The sequence below is a fragment of the Silurus aristotelis genome (genome assembly GCF_946808225.1).
Source record: "Silurus aristotelis genome assembly, chromosome: 8".
NCBI lineage: Eukaryota > Metazoa > Chordata > Actinopteri > Siluriformes > Siluridae > Silurus > Silurus aristotelis.
In genome coordinates, this window is record NC_139581.1 from 4237814 (window position 1) to 4257295 (window position 19482).

Below are 19482 nucleotides of genomic sequence, written 5' to 3' on the forward strand. Positions count from 1 at the left end.
TGGGAAAGAACCACATGTGGCTAAAAAAGTCAGGTGTCTTAATACTTTTAATACTTTTTTGTTTGTGTATTAATGAAGTAATAAAGCAGTGTTGTGTTTGCAGTTGTTTGATGTCTATAAGCGAAGAGCATTCTTTTGAACGATTGAAACAAAAGATCAAGAGCTTAAAGAATGGACACATTTTTACAGCCTTCTTTGCTCAGATCTAAAGAACATGGCAGTATAAAAACATGATATAAAACGTTTCTCATCAGGATATTTCGATGTGCAAACTGAGCATCCGCCAAGCAAGTATGAGAAAATGTAACCACGCTGCTGAAGTTTTTATTATTAAATTTTTTTTACATCAACAAAAAAAACACAAGTGAATTCCCAACTATTGGTCTCGAGGTCCAAAACCTAATAAATATTCTCACAATATTCCCAGAAGACTATACCATTTTTTTTCCTCCTCCGTTATTAAAAAAGTTTTCACTAGAACCCTACAGTGTTTTAATGCTCTCTCGTTTCAAACCTGCACTCATCCGCCAAAGAACCTGGACAATCACTTCTCCTTTTCCTAAAAAAACCAATAGACAAACAACTGTGAGAGGAAAAAAAAAGATCTCATGAGGTGGAAAAACTTTTAGAAGAACCTATACATTTCTATGTATGACCCTACGACAGTTTAATTTTCTATTTCTAAAAGTTTTGAACATTTTAAACAAATTGGAAAGTAAATCCAGGAAGTAAACGCATTGGGCAGAAGAGAGATAAATAGAGGATTTGAGATCTTTAGAGAACCTTCGAACTGTGTTTCAGTTTCATTTGAAAACCTGAGAGGAGCTGAAGAAACCTCAGGAAAACGCTTCAGCTCCAGACACACGAATAAATACACAATAAACAAACCAGGATATACTGTACATGCTTGGAAATAAAGGTTGAAAAGTTTTTTGAAGGTTCCAGGTAGAACCCCAAAACAACAAGCAAATAAACAAACCACGGACGTGTGTACTTGGAATGATTTTCCAGACGGAATTTAAAATCCAGACATTTTTTTAAAGGGTTCAGGAAATGTATAAAGCTCTGCAGAACCTCACAACAGAGTTGTGCAAAGATCAGAACACACACATTTCAGATACACACTCAGTGGATACTAATGTTTCAAATGCAATGATTCAGGAAAAAACAAATAAACAAACATTCCTGAAAAGGCAGGAGGTGACGTGAGGGAGGATTTTCTAGCGTTGTTCAACTGATCAGTTGATTGATTAATTAATTGATTACTGATTTATTACATTAATGGATTCATTATGACTAACAATTATGCGACATTTCAATAGTGGTGAAACTGCAGAAAATTATCATGGATAAACTTAATCCAGATACACGCTCGCAAACATTCAAACATCACACTCACACACACACACACACACACACACACACACACACACACACACACACACACACACCTACCTGCGCAGGTGTGCACAATTAAGAGCGCAAACCCGAGAGCGCGCGCCGTCATCTCTCCTCCGCGAGCAGCACGCCGTATGTGTGTTTTTGTTTGTTTGTTTGTTCTTGTGTGTGTGTGTTGTAAAGTAATCCAGTGGTTAATTAGCAGCAGATCAATTTTTGCTCCTTCATCCTTTTTATTTCTCTTTTCTTTTATTCTTATTTTAAAAAAGCAGACAGTTTCCGAAGTTTGGAGAAAAAGCGCGAGCTCTAAATTAATCCGGTTTCCATTGATTGCCGGAAAGAAAAAAAAAGAAAAAAAGAAAAAAAAAGAAAGTGTGTGGGTTTTTTTTGCGTAAAAGGAAAACCAAAATGCATGTGTTAGAACATCCTAATAAAGTGCAAGAAAAAGAGGTGTTAATCCGAATCCTGGTCCTTTTGCTTGGAGATGAAGAAGAAGAAGAATCATCATCATGTTCATTATCTTCATCATGATGGTCATCTCATGTCCACACTCTCAGCAGAGGAAAGTGTGACAGATGAGAGAGCAGTATGGATCCATCATCCCAAAGCAGTGGAGATCCTCACTTTTACACTCCCTCAAACCAATAAAAAGCATTAAAAATAACACCAGAAGAAAAAAGCAGTCTCAGATGCAGGAGAACTTTCCTCCTTTTCACTTTTCCGTCTCTCTCTCTCTCTCTCTCTCTGTTCCTGGAAGTGAAATCCGGAGCGGTGTGTTTCTTTCCTCCTGGTTCTCCTCCGGGCAGCGCTGCACTTCAAACAACGCGACTTCATTCAAACTGCATGAATGGTGCAGGAAATGGTATGATCCATTCTGCCTCATGCTCCTCCCCACTCCAGCAATGGAATGTTCCACGGCATGCTTTTAACCCTTCCCATGCATTCCTTTCTCTCACTTTATACACACACACACACACACACACACACACGTCTGCAATGTCACACTCATACCTGTGTGCAGTGCTACATTTTTAGATTTTGTGACGTCATAATTCATTTTTTCCCTACTTGAAAGAACTTGGCGTGGGGGGTGATGGTGTGTGGGTGCGGGGTAGGTAGGTAGGTAGGTAGGTAGGTAGGTAGGTAGGTAGGTAGGTAGGTAGGTAGGTAGATAATAATAAAAATGAATTAGATCTGTAATATGGATCTAATGTTTTTACTAATTAATAGAAATATATTAAAACAAGCATATCTATTACAATTAAATAAATAAATATGGACGATTGATAATACTGACATTGGTTGGAAATAGCAGGGTTATGACAGTGTTTAAAATGATACAAATAATGACAATGTTATTGTCATTATTTTTATCTTTTACACAAGCTATATTAATATTACTATTAATTAATTTGACTATATTACATACAAGAATCCTTTATCAAATTGACAGTTCTATATGTTCTGCTTCTAAATCAAGTAGGATTACGATGCAATATGATTAATATTTATTGACATAATAATATGGTTATTATACCCTTATTATTTATTATATGCACAAGCAATAGTTTTATTGCAAATCACTCATGTAAGTAATAATGTTCTTTTTTCTGTATAGTGTAAAGAAATACTCTATTAATACGGTGTATCTGCATAAAAACGCCAAATATTCCTCAAATTATCTCCCTGAAAAACACACGTCTGTCTCTATATTTGTTCATTATCTCATTGGTCATCAGTAAATGCTCCTGTCTGAAACGTATCACATCTGAACGTTCACATACTTCTCATTACATACGTATGAACCGCATACAGTAGAACAACAATCATTTCACTGCTGTAACAGAACAATGTTTTCAGTGTGACAGAAAGCGGTGAGTGATTTAGGACGGAGCCGAGCAGATGATTAAGACTCTGGTTAATTAGAGGAATCCCTGAGGTACTGGAAACATATATTAATAAGTAATCTTCATTTAAGACCCTGTAGATTTCAGAGAAATGGTAAATCAGTGTGTGTGTGTGCGTGTGTGTTGGTGTATGAAATAAAAATATAGTTATAAAGTTATAATATAATAAAATAAATAAAATATGATAAAGTTCTTTTCTTTTCCTATTATATGTCTTGCATATCCATTGCCTGTCCTTAGTGTGTGTGTGTGTGTGTGTGTGTGTGTGTGTGTGTGTGTGTGTGTGTGTGTGTGTGTGTGTGTGTGTCTGTGTGACTGCAGCGCCGCCTGCTGGTCAACACCTCACACTGACACCCATCTGCTAGATCGTGTGTTACATTGCTGTAACACTTTAACACTTTTTTCCTACACTGGCACTTTGCATTTTTTTACTCTTTTTTTTCTTATATTTATTGTATTCGTTTGTTTGTTTTCTCCAAACTTGTCTGTATTTATTCTTTCATAATACTGTAGGTAAAAAAAATCATGCAAAAGAGAAAGAAAGGATAAACAAAGCTGGAAAGAGAGAGAGAGAGGTATAGATAGTACCTTTATGGATAGATGTACGGATAGAGACAGACAGACAGACAGACAGACAGACAGACAGACAGACAGACAGACAGACAGACAGACAGACAGACAGACAGACAGACAGAGAGTGAGAGGACACAAATAGAAAATAAGATTGAATCTTTGAATCTTCTAAAGACAGAGGGAGACTGATAGATATGGAAGGACAAAGAGAAAATTATGAATATGGTGAGGCAGAGAGACAATGATAAAAATTAAGAAACAAAGACACAGAAAGACGAATAAGATTGGAGAAATACTGAGGCACTGATAAAAATAGACAGAGAGACACAGCTAGGTATGGAGAGACAGAGAGACAGTGATAGATGTGGACAGACAGAGAGACACTGATAGGTATGGAAAAACAGAGCGGCGCTGATAGTTATGGAGAGACAGAGAGAAACTGAAAGGTATGGAGAGACAGAGAGACACTGATAGGTATGGAGACACAGAGGGACACTGATAGGTATGGAGACACAGAGGGACACTGATAGGTATGGAGAGACAGAGGGACACTGATAGCTATGGAAAGACAGAGAGACACTGACAGGTATGGAGAGACAGAGGGACACTGATAGGTATGGAGAGACAGAGAGACACTGATATGTATGGAGAAACAAAGAGACAGTGATAGGTATGGAGAGACAGAGAGACACTGATAGGTATGGAGAGACAAAGAGACAGTGATAGGTATGGAGGGACAAAGAAACACTGATGGGTATGGAGAAAAAGAGACACTGATAGGTATGGAGAGACAGAGACACTGATAGGTATGGAGAGACAAAGAGACAGTGAAAGGTATGGAGAGACAGAGAGACACTGATAGGTATGGAGAAACAAAGAGACAGTGATAGGTATGGAGGGACAAAGAAACACTGATAGGTATGGAGAAAAAGAGACACTGATAGGTATGGAGAGACAGAGACACTGATAGGTATGGAGAGACAGAGAGACACTGATAGGTATGGAGAGACAGAGAGACACTGATAGGTATGGAGAGACAGAGAGACACTGATAGGTATGGAGAAACAGAGACAGTGATAGGTATGGCGAGACAGAGAGACACTGATAGGTATGGAGAGACAGAGAGACACTGATAGGTATGGAGAGACAGAGAGACACTGATAGGTATGGAGAAACAGAGACAGTGATAGGTATGGAGAGACAGAGAGACACTGATAGGTATGGAGAAACAGAGACACTGATAGATATGGAGAAACAGAAAGACACTGATATGTATGGAGAGACAGAGACACTGATAGTTATGGAGAAACAGAAAGACACTGATAGGTATGGAGAAACAGAAAGACACTGATAGGTATGGAAAGACAGAGAGACAGTGATGGGTATGAAGAGACAGAGAGACAGTGATGGGCATGGAGAGACAGAGAGACAGTGATGGATATGAAGAGACAGAGAGACAGTGATGGGTATGGAGAGACAGAGAGACAGTGAAAGGTATGGAGAGACAAAGAGATACTGATAGGTATGGAGAGACAGAGGGACACTGATAGGTATGGAGAAACAAAGAGACAGTAATAGGTATGGAGAGACAGAGAGACACTGATAGGTATGGAGAGACAGAGAGACACTGATAGGTATGGACAGACAGAGAGACACTGAAAGGTATGGACAGACAGAGAGACACTGAAATCCAGGTTGGTAAAGTTCTGTTCAGTTTGGACAGATTGTGGTTGTTGTTCATTCAGACGTGGAGATTACAAATCACCTTTCATTCACATGATTAGATTAAAGAGCTGAAAGGATACTCACTGTCGAGGATCTGCTGACGTGTGTGTGTTTGGCTGCAGGATGTGTGTAGGTTTAAAGGAAACCTGTGCTGTTTCCTGCATCGGTGTGTGCTGGAACTCTGAAGGGTGGCATGTTTAACCCACAAGGTAAAAACCAGAACGGCAAGAACCTGAGAGATGATCCTCATCATAACAGCTTTTAGAATAATATTAATAAATAATTCTAAAAAGCTATTATCATAACCAGGACGTCATGTGGATTAGGATCCTATGATTTTTATAATCCTTTAAAAATTATAAAAATCCAGCGTCGGCAACTTCCTAAACCTCTCCACACACCGTTTTGTGAATCTGCTCGGAAAACTCGCTCATTATGGTGTAATATCGAACCCCAGATGTGGCCCCCAATCAGTTTGTGTACGTCATACATTCAAATCGCCTTCCTATTCTCTCCTGAACTCTTTATTTTATCGCATTCAGGGTGAGTTTGGGAACATTTCCCTGTCTTTTTGTTACACTGTGTGTGGACAATATTCATGCAGACAGACTCCATGCTGTGACATCTCTTTCACTAGATGCCTACACCCCCCCATGCCCCCAAACCCTCAAAAACCAAAGGCCAGGAGGTGACATGGGGCAACGGGTGAGAAACCGGCAGTTACTTTGTAAAGCCGTGCAATTATGCACCCTGCTTCACCCAACAAAACAACACAGCCTCGAATAAAAACGTTCCCCCAGGACGATCCTCCCCTTCGAGAAGCAATCGATATCGTTTTCCAAAGATTCCATTCTAAATATCTTTCAGACTCCATGTGTGGACAAATTGTCAACGCATGGCATCAGGGTGATTAACACAACTCTCTGCTGACTTCCTCTGTGGGTACAAAGGGCTGATTTCTTTTGGGACGATTATGATTGGCCGATAAAATGATTCATATTCAACAAATATGGAAAAGAAAAAATGTAGATAATAATTACAAACACAAAGGGTGGTTTAAATACTCTGGCTGTAAAGAAGAAAAATATACAAATAAATAAATAAATACCAATACACTCACACTACCAGTCAAACTCATGCCATCCTCTAATCAGAGTCACAAGGTAGTGACCTTGAATGGTTTTCAGTTCACAGATGTGCCTCTTCCAGGGTTCATTTGTGACATTTCTTGCCTTCTTGATGTGCTTTAGACCATCAGTTGTCTTGTGCAAAGGAAACGCTGAGTACAGAGTCAATAGCCTTATTAATGCCACTACAACTACTGTACAAATGCATATTATAGCAAGAAACAATCAGTTCTTAAGAGAAAAGACTAGAGAGTAAAGGAAAGCAGCCAACAAGTACTTAACACCTCTGGAAACTTATTTTTTAGAAAACCATCGAATCAAAAATCGAAAAAAATATGCTGTTAATTAACACGCTTTTGTTTGAACACATAATTCCGTATTTGTCCGGTCATAATTTCAACATCTTCAGTCTTAATATACAACATTGAAAACTATAAAAAATAAAGAAAACCCAGTAAATGAGTAGGTGTGTCCACACATTTGATTGGTAGTGTATGTCTAAATGATTTGCCAAACAAAATAAAACAATTTCAGATATACAATAATTGCACTCTTCTTTTTATTACACATGAACTGTATGTGGATGAAGCCAATCAGCTGTGATTTTCCCAATGTTTTTATGACACACTGACATATCGCCACATAAAAAAGTATAAAAATGGCAACTGTAACGCTAAGCTGAAAAAAAAGTAGTAATAATATGACAGGAAAAAAGCGTCTTACCAACGCAACACTAAGTTATCCAGTAATGCAGCTCAGCCACTGCGTCGCCTCATTTACTAGAGACACACACACTGTATCTTCCTTTATTTATAGGTCAACATCACTTTTCTGATTGGGTGGTTTTGTTCTTATTGAGTGGTCTTAGCTGTATTAACCTTCATGCCCAAAAAAATAAGGCAACTGAGTTTAACCAAATGTTCATAAAATTGTTCTGGAATTGAATTAAATAAGTGATTTAACAAATTCAGTAACTTACTCATTGCACTAAATGCAGTAGCAATATATATATATATATATATATATATATATATATAGCTACAAGGGTGTTAGTACTGTCAGGTACTAATGGGGGTGAGGTGAGGAGGGCTGGGGTGCAGTTCCAATTCATCCCAATAGGATTAAGGTCAGAGCACTAAAACAGGCCATTCAAGATCTTCCACTCCAACCCATATAAACTATATCTACATGGAACTCATGCTGGAACAGTTATGGGTTGAGTAAAGGGAAATCAGGTGTCCCAATACTTTTGTGTAAATGCTATCAATGATTTTGTGCTCAGAAGGGTTTGAAGACCTTCATGGACACACAGCAGCCCTCAGGGTGGGACTTGATGAAAGCTTAAACACCCCAGGAAGTCATAAATCAAAGGCATGTCACTGTGTTTGATTAGTGATGAGAGACGGCAAGTCATTTTTATGTCCATGAGGATGAAATAGAGCAGAATATGCAAATGAAATGACCTGCTCGTTTATTATTTTTTTTTACAGGCTTTGTCAAGCAATCATCAAAGTTTGTCATGACAGAATTTTTACCTCTCTGATTCACTCTGTCTCGAGTGAGTATTTGCAGTCGAAGTCAAATGCTTGGGAACACAGACACATTCCAGCGCTATGCAAGCGTTAAATTAATAGCTTATACTAAACGCAGTCGTTTTACATTACACTTCTGTTCAACCAAATTTTACATAATAACAATAACTCAAATCTGGCCACACAGAGAGTGAACCCGAGAGAGAACATTATAAATCCGATGAGTCATCAGTCGAATCAAAGTAGAATTGACATCAATCTAATTCATGTGATACACTAGTTATATCAAAAATGCACAAATAATTTTTCGGACTAAAACCAAACACTTTAACATTATCACATAAGTATACCAAAACTTATATACAAATCGATTATCAATGCTAATTGCTAGTAAGACCAGATGCTGGTGTGAAATGACACCAAAGTATGCTAAGACAAACAGAGACCATTTTTTCCGGCATCCATGTTTTAGCTATGACTGGTTTAACCTTTGCATTTTGTTCATATTTTATAAAAGCAGTCTTATACAAAGTCAATAACAACATCAGTAAATCAGTTTAAGACACTAAGAAACTCCACAAGCCTTTGTGTCACGATTTAGACATGTGGATTCAGTTCACAATGCTAAACTGGTAGCTCTAAAGTTGTCTTAGCTGTTAGCTGTTTTAACCTGGTGGTCCCTGTAAAGAAACACTTTTGAAATAAGGAGGCTGTACAGAAACCTTACAACACAAAGAATGAGACTCTAAAATTACCTGGCATTCTCTCATGAACAGGTAAGCTGGCAGGGACTGGCAGGACCCCTGAAGTGCTCATCTGTCAACTCCCTACATCTTTCCAAGCAGAAAATCTGTGACGTGCCAAGCCGACTGAGAATCAGTCTCGCTCTCTCTGCGTGTCTGACTCTGACAAATCTGTTCTGCTGTTTGCACTGGGAAAAATATTTTTAGAGTCCAGCCCTCAGGCTTTACCTGAGCAAAGACAACATTCATCCACGTATGCTTATGAGTAAACCAATCATGTTTCATCTTACACGTTTCCTTTAGGTCCCTGCTCCCTATCAGACCTTACTTATGCCTCAGAAACCCAAAATTCTTCCAATCTCAAAACAATAAGCTCCTTTTCAACCATCCTTAAACTGCTGTCCTGCACCAACCAACATGGAGCTAACAGGGTTCCACTACATTTAGAAGCTGGAAAACCCCCATTCTTGTACAATCCTACAAAGCCTACAATCTCCTATTGCTGTCATATTAACTCTATTTTAAAAGTCTACATGCCCATTCTCTTGATTTCCTAGTGCTGACATCCAAAAGCCTGCAAGCTCTTCTGCCTCGCCAACCTGAAGGTAAAAAGCTCCTACTCCTTACATCCAGATGCCTATAAATCCATACTCTTGCTGTCCTAAAGCTTACAAGCTCTTGAATTTACAGGTCAAAATCTCCTGCTCATGCTATCCTGGTTTCTTCAATTCTTATGCCATCTTAAACCGTGGAAACCCCTGCCAAACTCCTACAATTTGTAATGTAGCATACCATTCTGGAGTGTGCAAGACCTTGATTCTGCTGTCTCGAAGCCTTCAAGTTCCTACCAGTGTAATCCTTAAGTCTGTAAGCACTTTTCCATGCCACTCTTAAGAGTCCAAACCTGTACTCCTACCAACCTAAAGCTTACAAACTCCAACTCCTGCCACTCTGTGCCTACAGACTCCTACCTCTCCCACTGGTAAGTCTACAAACTCCAACTCCTGCCACTCTGTGCCTACAGACTCCTAGTTTTTCCACTGGTAAGTCTACAAACTCCAACTCCTGCCACTCTGTGCCTACAGACACCTACCTCTCCCACTGGTAAGTCTACAAACTCCAACTCCTGCCACTCTGTGCCTACAGACTCCTAGCTCTCGCACTGGTAAGTCTACAAACTCCAACTCCTGCCACTCTGTGCCTACAGACACCTACCTCTTCCACTGGTAAGTCTACAGACTCCAACTCCTGCCACTCTGTGCCTACAGACTCCTACCTCTCGCACTGGTAAGTCTACAAACTCCAACTCCTGCCACTCTGAGCTTACAGACTCCTACCTCTTCCACTGGTAAGTCTAAAAACTCCTACTCCTGCCAAACTAAGGCTTATAAACTTCTACTCCTGCACCCGGAGGCCTACAAAGTCACACTGCTGCCACCATGAAGTCTACAACACTTACTCCTGCCACTCTGAAGCTCTCACTCCTGCCACTCATGCCTACAAAGTCCAACTCCTACATTTTACAAGCTCCTGCTTCTGTCATCCTGATGCATTCAAGCTTTTACCTGGACAAGAGAAACGCCTCTCTCTACTGAGTCTTGGTTTTGTCCACCTGTACAAGGGATGTAACGATACACAAATTTCCAGTTCGGTATGTACCTCGTTTTTTAAATCACGGCTCAGTTGGAATTCGGTACAGTAAGTGGGAGGAAATGCAAAAATTTAAATCTTGGTTCTTTAATGTGTTTATTATTATTAAAAGCAATAGGTTTAAATTTTTCTAACAATATTAAATAAAATGCCTGCTTGTTTAAAAAAAAATGCAATACACTTTTTAATTATGATTAAATTGAGAAATCGATTAAATAGACACAAATCAAATTGATTAAATAAAATGAATTAATATTTATTTAAATGTATTTATGTAAATGTAATTATATAACATTTTACTAAAGGTATGTTACCTTTTCTACTTATTTCAACATACTTTAACAGATGTCTGCATTAAATAAACACAAAAGATAGTAGTTGTTTATTTAATTTATTTCTTCATAAATCAATTTATTCTTTCCATCATTCATTCACTCCCTCGATATGTGGAATTGTCAGGAATTTCTCCTTTTAAAAGAACTTTTGAAGCTGTACGTAAAATGCATATCGCTATCCTGTCGTAAAAACGTTGGAGATGACAGGAAGTGGTGCGAAAATTAAACTATTTCTTTCACATGTGCAGTAAAAAAATCTTGTTTATTTTGTACGGATCAAGTACAGTAGCCACTCGAGGTGAAAACATTCTTGCAGTCCGCCACTTAATAACTTAGATTTTAAATATATTCCGCACAATAAACAACGAATGCATTCGGTACACATGCACCTTTACAGGACTTCCGTTAAGGTACACATGCACCTTAACGGAAGTCCTGTACAGAACTGTTACACCCCTAGTCTGTAGTAATTTAATTACAAAAACACTCACAATGAAAGACCCAAAATAATAGAGGGAAAGAGTAAAGCAAACGGTATAGAGGGCGCATTCTTCGCATTAACTACAAGCCGTGAGAAAAAGCCAACGGGGTCTTTGGAGGGTCCTGAACGGCAAGCTGAACAAATCTGGTTCTGTTTTGTCACTTAGTGAAGCCCTTCATGTGGAACACTGAGGAGTGACACACAGCAGGAGACTTGGGGAAACTCGGGGTGATGAAGAATGAAAGGAAGAAAGAAAGAAAGCTCAGAATTAAGCAGCCACAACATTGGCATGTGATTAAGGAAAAATAATAATACCATAATAATGTACAATACTGTTGCACGCTTTAGCGCTTTTTAAAACTATCATTAGTGGTCATTTTCAAGAGAACAGGCATCAAATATTGTATAAAATAGAATTAAACAATTGATACTAGTTGGTCTATCGGATGCCACGTTTCTTCTTGTTTCATTTTTTATTTAATTTTTTTTAAAGATATGTTTAATGGGAATGTACAGGTGTAAAATATATAAATACAATAAACATATCAACACATTCAATTTTTTCTATCTATTATAATAAAATTTACGAAACCACACTATAAAAACACATCATGTTTGTCATTTAAAAACATGGTTAACCAGGTAAAAATACAAAGATCAATGACAAATGTAATAAAATGTAATTACTAAAGTCGAGAAGTAAAAACAAGAAAAAATCTTATGAAGGAAAAAAAAAAATTATAATAAAAAGTAAATATGGAAATTGTTAGTCAATAGGGTCTAACCATGGTAAGATGGCAAGAAAAAGGGTCCAAATACATTAAAAGTTTGTGGGTATTTGTCTAATAGAACACAAATTTTTTTCAGGAGTACTATAGGACACTAGCAAATTATGTTTTCTTTCGGGGTATATTTCATTAAATATTATATATTGTTTGCTGCAGTGCTTGTAAATAAAATAAAATACTTTTCATGAAGTGAGCTAACATCACCCAGTAGTCTAAATTATTCTTTGATATTTCAGAGATTATTGCTATCACATACTTCCAAAAAGCTTCCAAGATTGGACAGCTCCAGAGCATCTGAAGAAGAGTCTTTACTGAAGAATTTCCATTTGGTGAGACTTTTTACTTTAACTTCACTACATTTCAATGTCAAATCTCTTACTTTTTACTCAACTACAGTACAGACCAAAAGTTTGGACACACCTTGTGTGCCCAAACTTTTGGTCTGTACTGGATATATATTATATATACAGTACAGACCAAAAGTTTATATATATATATATACAGTACAGACCAAAAGTTTATATATATATATATACAGTACAGACCAAAAGTTTGGACACACCTGCTCATTCAAAGAGTTTTCTTTATTTTCATGACTATGAAAATTGTAGAGTCACACTGAAGGCATCAAAACTATGAATTAACACATGTGGAATTATATACAATACAAAAAAGTGAACTGAAAATATGTCATATTGTAGGTTCTTCAAAATAGGCTTTAAGAGAATGCCAAGAGTGTGCAAAGCAGTAATCAAAGCAAAAGGTGGCTACTTTGAAGAACCTACAATATGACATATTTTCAGTTCACTTTTTTGTTATGTATATAATTCCATATATAATTCCACATGTGTTAATTCATAGTTTTGATGCCTTCAGTGTGAATCTACAATTTTCATAGTCATGAAAATAAAGAAAACTCTTTGAATGAGAAGGTGTGTCCAAACTTTTGGTCTGTACTGTACATTTAGTGAAATCGGTTGTTAAACTGCTCAAACACGCAGAAATCCACCAATGAGGGTCAAGCGCTCACTGTTTTAAACTTGTTCTGATTGGCGCTTGTCGTATCTACTGACCACCAACATACAGTTCAGCATCAGTTCAACAGCAAGCAGAACATTTAGAGAGGAATAAATGATGAAGAAACTCCAGACTCGAAACAACACCTGTGACCTCATTTGTGAGATTTTTTTAAATATATTTTCTAGTTGAAAAAAAGGTTTTGGGCTCATAATAATTTGAATAGACATCAATCAGTGTTTGAGTCATTAATATCATTCTTTTAATAGATCTGTGTGCTGAGAGTCACATTCGAGTCTTTTCACATAAAATGAGTTGATTAAGCAAAGAGTCTTAACAAAAAATTATAATAGGAACATTATAGTTATAATAAATCATAGTACTTTGGATACTTAAGTACATTTGAAGGCAAAAACGTCTGTACTTTTACTCAAATGAAAGTTTAAAAAGAGCAAGTTTACTTTTACTGGAGTCACATTTTACTTAGTGTATGTCTACTTTTACTCAACTACATGGTTTGTGCACATCTTCACCACTGCCGAGATCTCACCATTACATTTGTTTAATCTATATATTATGTTCGGTGTGTTTGGTGGATATCAGTACAGTTTGTAAATTTGGATGCCCCATTTCTACAGTCAAGATGTTTAGAAGTATCTTCCAATGATTTCCTCAAGGCTTTGGATGGTTGTGGAGCTCCAAGAAATGTGCTTAAATACAAAGTACGATCAGGTTGTGTGAAAGAGTACTCCAATTTCTTCCCGTCTCTTTGCCTTACACCAAAATGCCACCCTGAGGAAATATTTTTACGGGTCGTCTAATAATAAAAATAAATAATAATAATAAAAAATAAAGACACACACAGTCTTTTCTAAACCTGCAAAACTATTGCTTAGGCTGTTGCCTAGAAACAAACTCCCGGAAAAGGGAACAATATCATCGAATTTCAATGAGTGTCAGTAAGTGAAATAGTGAAACCATTAGCAAGAGGACTTCTCATTCACTTCTCACTTCTGTGTAAAGTACAAAACACCCAAATAAAGCCATGTTGGATCTATTATGCAGAGCTTTTGGGTTTAAAAAATAAAAGAGAAAAAGACATGGCAATCTATGGAGGATGCAAACTTTAAAGTGGTTAAAAAAAGAAAAAGGAAACCATGTTGGTGTTATATTTAGCCTGGCTGTTGTAACTTGGTTGCAATAAAAAATAGAATTAAATACAATGATTTTGTTTCATAGATGAATTGCAAACTAGTGCAACTTGGGGGGGGGGGGGGGGGGTGTCAGGAAGATCATGACTTGGTTCTTTGAATCTCGTTCTTCAAAATGCACAAATCCTTTTATGAGTCATTTAGTTCATTTCGTTTCTCTGATCAGAAATAATATAATGTTAAATTTTTTATAAGCAGATCCCCAACATGTCTTTATACACCTACATTGTCAATAGTTACAATAATTGAAATATATATATATATATATATATATATATATATATATATATATATATATATATATATATATATATATATATATATATCAATTATTGTAACTATTGACAATGTAGGTGTATAAAGACGTGTTGGGGATATATATATATACACAGTACAGACCAAAAGTTTATATATATTATATATACAGTACAGACCAAAAGTTTATATATATATATATATATATATATATATATATATATATATATATATATATATATATATATATATATATATATATATATATATACAGTATAGACCAAAAGTTTGGACACACCTGCTCATTCAAAGAGTTTTCTTTATTTTCATGACTATGAAAATTGTAGATTCACACTGAAGGCATCAAAACTATGAATTAACACATGTGGAATTATATATGGAATTATATACATAACAAAAAAGTGTGAAACAACTGAAAATATGTCATATTGTAGGTTCTTCAAAGTAGGCATCAAGAGAATGCCAAGAGTGTGCAAAGCAGTAATCTAAGCAAAAGGTGGCTACTTTGAAGAACCTACAATATGACATATTTTCAGTTCACTTTTTTGTTATGTATATAATATATATATATATATATATATATATATATATATATATATATATATATATATATATATATATATATATATATATACAGTGAGGAAAATAAGTATTTGAACACCCTGCTATTTTGCAAGTTCTCCTACTTAGAAATCATGGAGGGGTTTGAAATTGTCATGGTAGATGCATGTCCACTGTGAGAGACATAATCTAAAAAAAAAAATCCAGAAATCACAATGTATGATTTTTAAACTATTTATTTGTATGATACAGCTGCAAATAAGTATTTGAACACCTGTCTATCAGCTAGAATTCTGACCCTCAAAGACCTGTTAGTCTGTCTTTAAAATGTCCACCTCCACTACATTTATTATCCTAAATTAGATGCACCTGTTTGAGGTTGTTAGCTGCATAAAGACACCTGTCCACCCCATACAATCAGTAAGAATCCAACTACTAACATGGCCAAGACCAAAGAGCTGTCCAAAGACACTACAGACAAAATTGTACACCTCCACAAGGCTGGAAAGGGCTACGGGGAAATTGCCAAGCAGCTTGGTGAAAAAAGGTCCACTGTTGGAGCAATCATTAGAAAATGGAAGAAGCTAAACATGACTGTCAATCTCCCTCGGACTGGGGCTCCATGCAAGATCTCACCTCGTGGGGTCTCAATGATCCTAAGGAAGGTGAAAAATCAGCCCAGAACTACACGGGAGGAGCTGGTAAATGACCTGAAAAGAGCTGGGACCACCGTTTCCAAGGTTACTGTTGGTAAGACGTCATGGTTTGAAATCATGCATGGCACGGAAGGTTCCCCTGCTTAAACCAGCACATGTCCAGGCACGTCTTAAGTTTGCCAATGACCATTTGGATGATCCAGAGGAGTCATGGGAGAAAGTCATGTGGTCAGTTGAGACCAAAATAGAACTTTTGGGTCATAGTTCCACTAAATGTGTTTGGAGGAAGAAGAATGATGAGTACCATCCCAAGAACACCATCCCTACTGTGAAGCATGGGGGTGGTAGCATCATGCTTTCGGGGTGTTTTTCTGCACATGGGGCAGGGCGACTGCACTGTATTAAGGAGAGGATGACCGGGGCCATGTATTGTGAGATTTTGGGGAACAACCTCCTTCCCTCAGTTAGAGCATTGAAGATGGGTCGAGGCTGGGTCTTTCAACATGACAATGACTCGAAGCACACAGCCAGGATAACCAAGGAGTGGCTCTGTAAGAAGCATATCAAGGTTCAGGCGTGGCCTAGCCAGTCTCCAGACCTAAACCCAGTAGAGAATCTTTGGAGGGAGCTCAAACTCCGTGTTTCTCAGCGACAGGCCAGAAACCTGACTGATCTAGAGAAGATCTGTGTGGAGGAGTAGGCTAAAATCTCTCCTGCAGTGTGTGCAAACCTGGTGAAAAACTACAGGAAACGTTTGACCTCTGTAACTGCAAACAAAAGCTACTGTACCAAATATTAACATTGACTTTCTCAGGTGTTCAAATACTTATTTGCAGCTGTATCATACAAATAAATAGTTAAAAAATCATATATTGTGATTTCTGAATTTTTTTTTTTAGATTATGTCTCTCACAGTGGACATGCACCTACGATGACAATTTCAGACCCCTCCATGATTTCTAAGTGGGAGAACTTGCAAAATAGCAGGGTGTTCAAATACTTATTTTCCTCACTGTATGTATATATATATATATATATATATATATATATATATATATATATATATATATATATATATATATATATATATATATATGCAAAGCATATATAAGTGTCACTAGACAAAAGAACAAACGACACCAGGGGACGCATGAGATGAACTACTCAATTCTTTTTTTTTCTTTTTGTTATATATAAATTATTTATTAATGTTTAAATTTTTTTAAAGAATAATGTGATTTTCCATATTGCAATGACATTAAGATAATAAGACATTATTTCGAGTCATTTAGTTTGTTTTGTTCCTCTAATCACCTTCACAGCGTATATGAGAATCACATGACAAATAGCGAACGACTCGGACCAGAGGACTCATAAGATGAACTACTCAATTCTGTTTCCTGTGTAATGCACTGCATAGCGTCTATGAGAGTCACTTGATAAAAGAACGAACATTTCGAACTAAAAGAGTCGAGATGTTCCAAAGACTACTCAATTCTATTTCCTGTACATATGGAAATTTTGCGACGCTTTGCTCGTGAGCGTCCAGTCAAAAATAACCAAATCGCTCTTTGAGAGGACTCTTCTGAGTCACATTAAAGACTCGTTCAAAATGAACGAATCATTCCTGAAAGACCATCACTAATATGCAGTGCTTCCTGAGCGTAGACGTTTGACATCATTTGGCTAACGCATTCTCACTACGACCTTTTATATCACACTCTCTTTCCCTGACACACTCTGTCTTGTTCGTATCACGACATCGTTTTCGTCCTGTCTCCGCTGTCCTTCTCATGAATGTGAAAGAGGGAAAAAAGTCGTCTCTCTGTCTCCCTGCTGCTGTCAGCTGCCAAAACAAGCCTGCCGCTGTGATGAGCTCTATAAATATAATGAATGGGATATGTGGTGCCGCTGACCTCACAACACGCGCTGGAGGAGCTTGGAGCACAGGTTCTCTGTAGATTTACAACCCACAGCAAGAAGTCTCACCCCGTCACACACTTGGATATCCAACCAGGCAAGAAAACGAGACGCAATCTGAACCAACACACACCTCTGCTGCAAGTGTCATCTGCAATGACGCTGGGTTTTGGTACTGAAAAGTGACTCGGACTTGGAATGTTTGGGCTTTAATAATGTTGAACAAATAGTTTTTTCACTTTATAATTGTAATAAGAATTGCAACAAAGTTATACAGGCAAAATAAATTGAAATGAAACAAATACATTTACATCTATTACTATTATACATCCACTATAGGGACAAAAGTATTCGAGGCACACCGCTGTATAGGACGTATTTAGATGCTGTAGCTTTAAATTCGCTTTTCACTACGAGACCCAAACCTGTTCCAGCATCACTATGCGAGCCCTGTGCACAAAACCAGCTCCATGAAGATATGCTTTACATGGGTTGGAGTAGAAGATCTTCTGCTTTGGGAAGAATGTAAAAGCTGACTGCACCCCCAGCCTCCTCATCTCACCTACATCAGTACCTGACATTACTAACACCCTTGTGGTTGAATGAATCTTACACAAATCTGCACAAACACACTCCAAAATCTAATGAAAAATCTTCCCAGAAGAGTGGAGGCAATTATAACAGCAAATTGGGACTGGAATTTTCAAAAAACAACATACCCTCTTGAAGTCAGGTGTCCACAAACTTTTATTCATAAAGCATATGTTCTATGGATTTGCATCTCCTTAACTGAGGCCGATGCCAATTATACGATACATTAACATTACGATTTCCCCTATTACAGTGCAGTGCGAATTCAATACAATGTGATTCATGCAATGTGCTGCAATGGGAAAAATATGATGCTATGCAATTCAATGTGGTACAGATCTTTTATTTCTTTGGTTCAATTTCTTTAAGTGCCTGCTGACTCCTAACACATAGCCCTCTCACAAACAGGCTACAAAAAGACAAAAAATTTAATAAAACAACACGTTCTTTTCCTGTTCTGGCTCCAGGGAGATGCAGCTCTACCTCTGCCATGTTAATCTGTATTCTATGTGACTCTTTCAGAGGAGGAGAAATCAATCTACATATCAAATACTGGTCCCAAATTATCGGTCACTTTTTAAATAATAAAAGTATAGCGCAATCACTAATAATTATATATAAATAAATCGGTATTTACCGAAGCACATTTTTTTTAATTGACACATTAACTTTTATGCCGATGCACCAATACGATTCGGTGAATCTTTCCATCCCTAGTATGTTCATAAACTAAGGTATACATCTATGACAACAACACAAGGAACTCCTTCGTCCTGAAGATTCTCTGAAACCTAAAGTTGCACTAAAGTAATAATACTGTCACTTTTATAGAAAAATGAACCTTCTGGCCAATCAGAAGCCAGAATTTATGTGAAAAAGCTGCTATTTCACACCCCTCACTCCAAATTTACCACTTCAGTCAGAATCACCCTCTTCAGACAGACATAAGGGCACCATATGGACGTCCAGACTCACAAAAGCAGAGCGTTTG

At 37.2% G+C, this 19482-nt stretch overlaps 1 protein-coding gene and 1 long non-coding RNA gene across 5 annotated transcripts in view; one reads left to right on the top strand and one right to left on the bottom strand.

Moving 5' to 3' along the window:
* The window catches only part of robo1 (roundabout, axon guidance receptor, homolog 1), a 296829-nt gene that overhangs the window by 158210 nt on the left and 119137 nt on the right, over positions 1 to 19482 (bottom strand). The window contains exon 1 of one of the 4 annotated variants that reach the window (XM_083547744.1): positions 1456 to 2236. The exons of the other annotated variants lie outside the window; for them this stretch is intronic. Within the exon in view, the coding sequence (XP_083403870.1) occupies positions 1456 to 1507 (52 nt within the window). The 5' untranslated portion in view covers positions 1508 to 2236. Of the gene's footprint in view, positions 1 to 1455; positions 2237 to 19482 lie in introns of those variants that run through there. 4 annotated transcript variants of the gene reach the window in all.
* LOC310729750 overlaps positions 1737 to 19482 on the top strand; it is a 121197-nt gene continuing 103451 nt past the window's right edge. Inside the window, exon 1 of the long non-coding RNA XR_014534651.1 lies at positions 1737 to 1770. This is a non-coding gene — a long non-coding RNA (uncharacterized lncRNA). The remainder of the gene's footprint in view (positions 1771 to 19482) is intronic.